This window comes from Saccostrea cucullata, unplaced genomic scaffold (genome assembly GCF_032062105.1).
Source record: "Saccostrea cucullata isolate Sc308-1 unplaced genomic scaffold, CSIRO_AGI_Scuc_v1 ctg14018, whole genome shotgun sequence".
In the NCBI taxonomy this organism is placed as follows: Eukaryota; Metazoa; Mollusca; class Bivalvia; order Ostreida; family Ostreidae; genus Saccostrea; species Saccostrea cuccullata.
Genome location: NW_026920091.1, coordinates 1 through 7,704, shown reverse-complemented (window position 1 = coordinate 7,704; position 7,704 = coordinate 1). Strand labels below are relative to the sequence as shown.

The 7,704-nt window shown below is 32.1% G+C and overlaps 1 protein-coding gene across 1 annotated transcript; it reads right to left on the bottom strand.

The window, feature by feature from the left end:
- Window positions 1-1,043: 1,043 nt before the first annotated feature.
- On the bottom strand, window positions 1,044-5,572 carry LOC134243146 (uncharacterized). Its single transcript, XM_062725383.1, has 5 exons — window positions 5,376-5,572; window positions 3,886-3,977; window positions 3,246-3,393; window positions 2,788-2,936; window positions 1,044-1,965 (listed from the first exon to the last, which is right to left on the bottom strand). The coding sequence occupies exons 1-5, from the start codon at window positions 5,541-5,543 to the stop codon at window positions 1,215-1,217; spliced, it is 1,308 nt and encodes a 435-aa protein (XP_062581367.1). The 5' UTR covers window positions 5,544-5,572; the 3' UTR covers window positions 1,044-1,214.
- Between the last annotated feature and the right edge of the window lie 2,132 nt (window positions 5,573-7,704).

Here is a 7,704-nt window from a genome sequence, read left to right as displayed (position 1 = left end):
ACATAATGTCAACGTGAAAACGTTAAAATATGAAACACAAAAATACAAAAAAAATTTCAAAACATTAGAATTATATCAAATTAAATTAAGACAATAATAAAAACAAAGTACTTGTAACTATTAAGATGTTTAATAAACAATTTGTGAGAGAATAATAATCAATATATTATTCATAATGTAAATATTTGTAATGTAGTACGCGTATCTAACCAATATTTCAGCTGTAATCAAATAGAAGAAAAATCTTATCGGGAGAGAGATCGGGATATTTATTTATATAATTAAAAGCAATATAAGATGCAACTCTGATGTTAATTTTTTTTTTATTTATTTATTTATTTATTTTTTTTTTTTTTGCAAATTTGTAATTAAGTTTTAAGAACAGAGAAAAAGAACATTTCTAATTGTAGAACCATTGTTCATACATGTATTTGCGATGGAAAAACTTTTTATAAGCTATGATTAAAGCAAAATTACATTATTGTTGTCCCGTACTATATCGATTTCAAAAATAATGCTCTATAATTGTACAGATCTTTCTTCTGAAACAATTCAATACTAGTACTTTATAGGTTTAAATTACATACAAATCTATCATGATAAAACATCTTAACAACAACATAAAAATCTCAGAAATGCAGCTAATATTGCTTTCATATTTTTATCATAATTTATGTTCCCTCTACAGTTTATAATATGCGAAGGGATATTTTTTTTTATCTAAAGAACTGGAAGACAATTATTCACTAGAAAATATAATGGGTAAAAGTATTTGTAATTATGATGGCACTGTATAATTAACTTTTTTTGTACTGGCACGGTATGATTTACTTTGAGTATACCATTATAAAGCTATTTTTGAGTATACGTAACAAACAAGATTAGCTGTCCTTCTTGACAAAAATTACGGAAGAATTATTCCGACTGTAATCCGACATTGCAAAAATTGAAACCTAAGATCTTGTCGGCGGGGGGGGGGGGGGTAAAGATTAACATCAATTACGGAAAAATTATTCAGAAATTGCAAAATATAAAACCACAGATCTAGTTTGAGGGTCAAGAAAAATTTAACAAAATAATATTAAGCAAAAAAGTTCCAAAACTGGTCTATAAATGGGAGCAAAACAATGTATGAGTAAGCACTTCTCACGTAGAAGCTCTCAAATGTTTATGGACAATAAGAGATTTGGAAATAAATGCTCATCAGCTTTGTATCATTGATTCGCATACATGTTGTTTTCAACATCGTTTTCATAGTCCGAATCATCTGATAACTCCTCTTGAGTACAGGTGCTTGCTGCAGTTGAAATTTCTGACCCACAGTCTACTTCACCAAAGTCATTTGCACATGGATGGATAGAGGAATCAGTTTGGAATAGTGGGTTTTCTTTGTATACGTGGGGAACTGGTAAATCATTATTAGGTGTCATATTACTTCGGAATGGTTGTGGTCTCATCATCTTCATTTTCGATGAAAGGATGGTTCCATTTTCGTAATTTGGAGTTGCACTATAAGGGCATTTTTCTTCGGTTCCAGCATAAGACTCTCCTGATTGAGAAAACAGTTCATAATTTGGAATGTCTTCTAATTTCCCAGAAGATTGACCATCGCGTGTATGTGCACGCTCAAAATGATCCATTTCTTGGAGTTTCCGATATATTCTCTTTAGCTGTGTTTCATTTGATGCATTTGTATCTACAATTAATTCTTCTTTAATTTTTTCATCATTATAAGAGTTGTTTCCGTTGTTCTCTGATGAAGGTGCACCACTACATAAATCTGTAGGTTGATGCCTCTGTACACAAACGTAATCTTCGTCACTTTCACTCTCAATAGCTCCTCTGTCCTTCTCCATTAGATTTTCCGAGATCGCGTCTTGATAAGCTAATTTCTGGGACATGCTTTCAAAACTGTCATACGTATCGTCCTCTGTGTCTTTCTTTCTTTCATAGATTTCTGAAATCCTGAAATATTTTCAAGAATTTCCTTCTCTAATTTTACTTGAATTGAAATTCAATATAGAATGAGGAAAAAAAAGGGACTGATCTGCCAGTTGTGATCTTAAATGAGAAGCATTACATCCAGAAAGCAGAGTTTTAGTGTGTTTGGATCGAAAGCCTGTTTCATTGTTGATGCTATGAGATAAGAATGTTTCAAGAAATTTTATAAGTGATTCTCAATGATATTATCTATGATATTATGAGAGTTCTTTAAGTATGCCAAAATTACAAGCAGTAGCATTATCGAGAAGAAAAAGATATAAAAAGTTATAACCAAGCAAAAACCATATACCTGCTCATAGATTTCAGTTGCGTTACTGTCGTGTGCATAGAAATTATTAATTTAAAAGGTAAGTTTCATAAGGAGAGCAAAGCAACCGTTGAACAATAAAATTGTATTTCAGTCTAAGGTTGTGCAAGAGACCTGTACCCGGGATCATGAAACACCTTAAGCTTAAGTCAAAATCTATATTTGATAAATAAAATGTAGAAATCAAGCAGACCAAAATAAAAATATTTTCAATATTATTTTATAGAGTGGTTGTTGTGTGCAAATTTAGAAATAAATTCCATAATTAATAAATATTTTATAGGCCATTGAAAATTTGACTTAAGTCTAAATTTGTTTCATGATCCTGAGGCCAGGACTTAGATACTTTAAAGTTTAAACCACTGAATTAGTCGAGATTTATAAGGTTTAAATATCATTTATAAAAAAAGAAAGTTCGCAGTGAAGATGTGATGCTTTGCTTCCTATTATGAAATTAATACTTCTCATGATCTTACTTTCTAGCTATGATGCTCTCAATATCTGCAGCTGACGGTCGACTAGTTCTGTCCTGGTCCCAGCATGGCTTCATCACTTCCTTGTACAACCATTCAGGACAGGCAGGTGGTCGATAGGGAGAATGACCGTCATTTAAATGACTTAATATCTACCGTTACAAAAGAAATAATTTTTTTTTTATAAATCTCGCACACACAGTCATTAATTAAAGGCTATTCTCAAATTGAGAAATAGATGTAGTTTGTCCCCTCACGGTCATGCAAAAATATTAATTAATGAAAGTTTACTACACATATCATTTGTGTGAGAGTTGAAAGTGACTAATATTCAGTACTGTAAAAACTTGTAAAAACACCCTTTATAAAAAGAATTGTATACTCAATTTAATCGATTTATCCATACTTTTTTTATATATTTTAATGAGATTATTGAAAAATGCATATCAGTGAAGACGTACTTGAGATCTGTGTTTGTAGGAAAAAGGAACACATTGTAGTTGATCATTTCCAGAGACTGCCATGTAAAACTCGTAAAACAGCATGGCCATTGTATAAACGTCACTTCCTGTGGAAATTTCACCGTGTCCAATTACCTCCTTTGGAAGCCTAATATTTGTTAAATGAAGAGGTATTTGAAAAATGTACAGCCATAACTTGTGGTAGAACATAATAAACATGTCATTGAACATCCTGCTTTTCCACACTAGCATACTTATAAATTGCATATTCTTATGCTTTTTAGCTGTCTTTTCGCAATGCTCCACATGGGGTTTGTTTATACGTTAACCTGGCTGCGAGACGTCATATCTTACTAATATCATGATTACACATAGGTTTATGACAACTGTCTAGAACATAGTTAGCTGTAGAAGGTTCATTGTTTACTCTCAGTAATTTATGGGAAATATTTCTTTCAATAATTTCTCGAATAGAAGGAGAATTTGGGCGTGAATATGACTACTTTTTGGTTATTTCACATTGAAAAATAAAACGTTTGTTTCATTATCGATTTTATTCAAAAAATAAATTACAGTATTTTAAATGGGAATGTTTTTGTAATTGATCTGAAATATAGCAGTAGTTGAACTCTATACAGACCAGTACATAATATCCTCTAGCTTTCTGGCACACTTTATGCTATCTTCTCCAGATGGTAGTCTCAACATCCGTCCTATTCGTATTTGACATGCCTAAAATATATTTTAAAACTTTCTCAACAAATCTTCTTAAACGAAGTAAACCAATAAACAAGCTACTTTCTACGCTTTGGTATCCTCAGTTTTTCAACAAAACCGGTGAATGAAACATATGGAGAAAACGAACAAGCTCAAAAGTCCATATAACAATACGAAATAGGAACAGAGCAAACACGGACTTCTTAAACATAGGAGGTGGGATGCCTTAGAGGTGTGAACATCCCCTGCCGACCGGTCATTCCCGCCTTTTGCTCCTTATCATGTTTGGGAATTAAAGAAAAATCCGTACAGTCATTTCAGTGTGTAAATAATGGACTAACAATTAGCTATGAAAAACGTGAGTCAGCATTTGACTCTATGATGAATTGTATTTGCTGACAAGGTCATTGTATCGACCATAGAACTTACGTAATGATGACTTTAACTGAGACTGCTATTTTTGTTTCATCAATTGTTTGTCAACGATTTACTTTGTTTAGAAATCGTACATACGTGGAGCATGCTCGTGCGTATCGAATCAACTGAGTTATAAACTCCGGTAATTAAGGTATATTGCTGCATACAGACTCTGTGGTATCTTTTATTTCAAGTTCACCGGGATATATCGTATCGACATAAGAATGAAGATAACTAATGCTTATTGACAATACGTCGTATATATCTAAATATCGAGTTGAAGGCCAAGGGAAGAGTTTTTTCTTTTCATGCATTAGATTTTGGCAAACTCTGCTTTATATAATAGAAAAATAGGTCTGCTAATAACGGGGTGCAGTTGGTACACATGGGAAGTCCACAATCGATTGTTGAAAGACCAGGTCTCTAAAAACGACATAGATATTGTTAATCAGAAACTCGCGCATCTTTTTTATGTCAACTTCTGAGTACTTGTGTATACAATCAGAATATTGGGAATGACTACTTCCAAACTTTTCCGTATAAAAACATGATACAATTGAATAGTTGAAAACATAACCTTGCAAATTTTATTATCAATACAACGACCTTGTCAGCAAATACAATTTATCGAATCTATTGTAAATTGTATGCTGACTGGCGTTTATCATACTAGTAAATGAACAAAAAATCACACAGTAGTTACAAGGGAAGCTTTCTTCCGTGGCACCTAATCCCACCTCTGCTGTTAAAGAGGTCTGTGTTTACTCTGCTATATTTGTATTATTTCAATGGACTTTTTTAGCTTGTTTACTGTTTGTTATCTCCATATTTCATCAAAATACACTCTTCTTCTAAAAATTAGCAAAAGTTTCTTTGCAAATTTCAAATTTATATTATCATAACTCTGTTAAGTAAAAGTTCAATTTCTAAAACTTTTCTGTCTCTCTAGTGTATACATATGTGTAATAAGTAACAAATTGTATGAGTCAGAACTACCTTTAAACCGTTTTCCTCTTGGATATAAATGCTCTTTCCAGTTATATCGACCAATAGCCAACGTTTTTCATGCATCCTTTTCACCAGACACGCGACTTGATGTATAATTCGGAGGTGATAATTTTCCTCTCCATGTGCGTTGTTGACGTATAATGGAACTAAATCCATGATGTTCCTAGCTGCTGGGAAACTGTATTTCTATACAAACAATTTTGTAGGTTGTAAATTGAAAAAAACCCTTTTGCTTTGAGACCTTGAAATCCCTTAAATAAAGCTAAATCCCTTACCAATATTACTTTGACTCCCCAGTGGTAAAGGAATGCTTCACTGGTGGCCATTGCATGCACATTTTCTCTCCAAAATCTGGACTCATTTTTGGGAATATTTTGTCATGAAAGTCGACAGTTACTTCTTCCTCTACTTCAAGTTCAAATCTCTACAATTGCAGCATTTTCATTCTAAGAACAATCACAGCTATTCAATGCTTTTATCTATATTGTATAAAATGAAATCATCAATATGATCAAAAGGTTAATTAAAAAAAAACTATAATTCATGAATAAAAGAATATTAAGCATCTTTTCAAACCTTGGAAATTTTTAAACAAATCAATATTTTTTTAATACTGTAATTAAGGTCTTCCGTTTCCAACGGAAGACCTACTGATTCTGTTGGTAAAGATTATTAGGGTCTTCGGACTTCCTTCGGAAGACCCTACTGTTATTCTACTGTTTCTTATTATTATTTTATTTTTTTTTCCCGCTCGATTTTTGACAGGCGATTTCTCAAAGACCTTTGGACTGATTTTTATGAAACTTTCAGGTTAGATACCTTGTAATTAAACCTATTTACACCTGTTTTCAATTTTTTGATGCATGCCTTTAATTGTGAGTTATTGCCCTTTAATTGATAATTTTGATGTCTCGTTTCCACTAAAAATCTCTCAATGATGTAGGATATTTACACGAAAGTTGGAGAACTTGTAGCCAATACATTGTAGATGTGCAGAACGATAAAATTATGAGCTGATTTTCTAAAGTTTGGAAGCTATAAAACGGCAAATTTTAGTAATTTTTTTTCTTGAATTTTTGCTACTTTTTGTGTAATAACTTTTGAACCGAGAATAATTTGGTAAGAAATATATAACAAAAGTTGTGTGTAATTACGAGAGCTTTCATATTAGATTAATGAAAAGGGGCTGGCCCCTATAATTAGGGGTTAATAGCTCATACACGTTTTTTCTGATAGCTAAAAATATTGGTATATTATGAAAAAGTTTGACTGAAATAATTTCGAACTTATAAAATCTTGTCATTTGATATAAAAAGAAATAAACTTCCAGCTATATTTAATTGTTTTTATATAAAACAAGTACATGTATGTGAGAAACCTTTCAGGAACAAGTTGTCTACTATAGCCAGCCAAGCCTTTACTGCATACATGTGCACATTTTTAGTTGATGCATCTAAAAGATATAGTTTTGATTCGGTGTTTCTTTGTTTTCTTTTTATTCAAATAATTTTAAAATGTGATGATGTACACAACAATAAATAGTACCTAGTTTAGAGGATTTTCTCGCGCTTGTTTGTAAACAACGCGCGGCATTGTGGGAAATAGGAAGGTACTAAAGACGCGATGTACTAAACACTTACTTGACCTGATTCAAATTTGTCTGTAAATGTTCCAAACAATTGAATTTTTGTATAGCATATGACTCGAAGTCATAAAGTCTGTACATAAGTAATTTAAAATACTCAATATTACCATTTAATTAAAAATTAAAACGTCAGGTAAATATCAGGTCTAGTATATCCCGTTTTTAGTGTGACCCTTGGAGTCGACGTCGGACACATGTTTGTCATGGTTTACAAACTGAAAATAGAATGATTTGTGAAATTGAACATTTTCTCACAAAGAATCCGCTTGTAGACATGCACACTCATTTAATCTGGAGCTACGAAGTACTTTGTCACTTCTCTGAGAACGTATTATAGTTTTCGATAGGCCTGAATTTAGCGAAAGTTACCTCCCGTTGGCCGCCATATTGGAGGTCGACTCAGTGATTTTCCCTCTTTGTCTAACCAAGTTTAAGAAAATATATCAGAAATATTTGGTGGAAAATTTTTATCAAATAATTTTTTTTTAAATAAAGGAGGCTTCCAAAAATTTATATACTTCACAAAAATAATGATTTCTAATTGAAAATAGCAAATATAAAAATTTTAAATTGGTTGAACAGTGAAGGAATATGAGCATTTGGACCTCCAGTATGGCGGCCAACGGGAAGTAACTCTTGGTCAATCGAAAACTATCTATTCTAAGCAGAATT

Bases quoted from the DNA above. Each gene is read 5' to 3' on its own strand.
- LOC134243146 (XM_062725383.1), bottom strand. From the start codon at position 5,543: ATGGATTTAGTTCCATTATACGTCAACAACGCACATGGAGAGGAAAAT. The intron at 3,978-5,375 runs GTAGTTCTGACT...AATATATTTTAG, and splicing joins AAGAGGAAAACGGTTTAAAG to GCATGTCAAATACGAATAGG. The intron at 1,966-2,787 runs GTAAGATCATGA...AAAATATTTCAG, and splicing joins GAGAGCATCATAGCTAGAAA to GATTTCAGAAATCTATGAAA.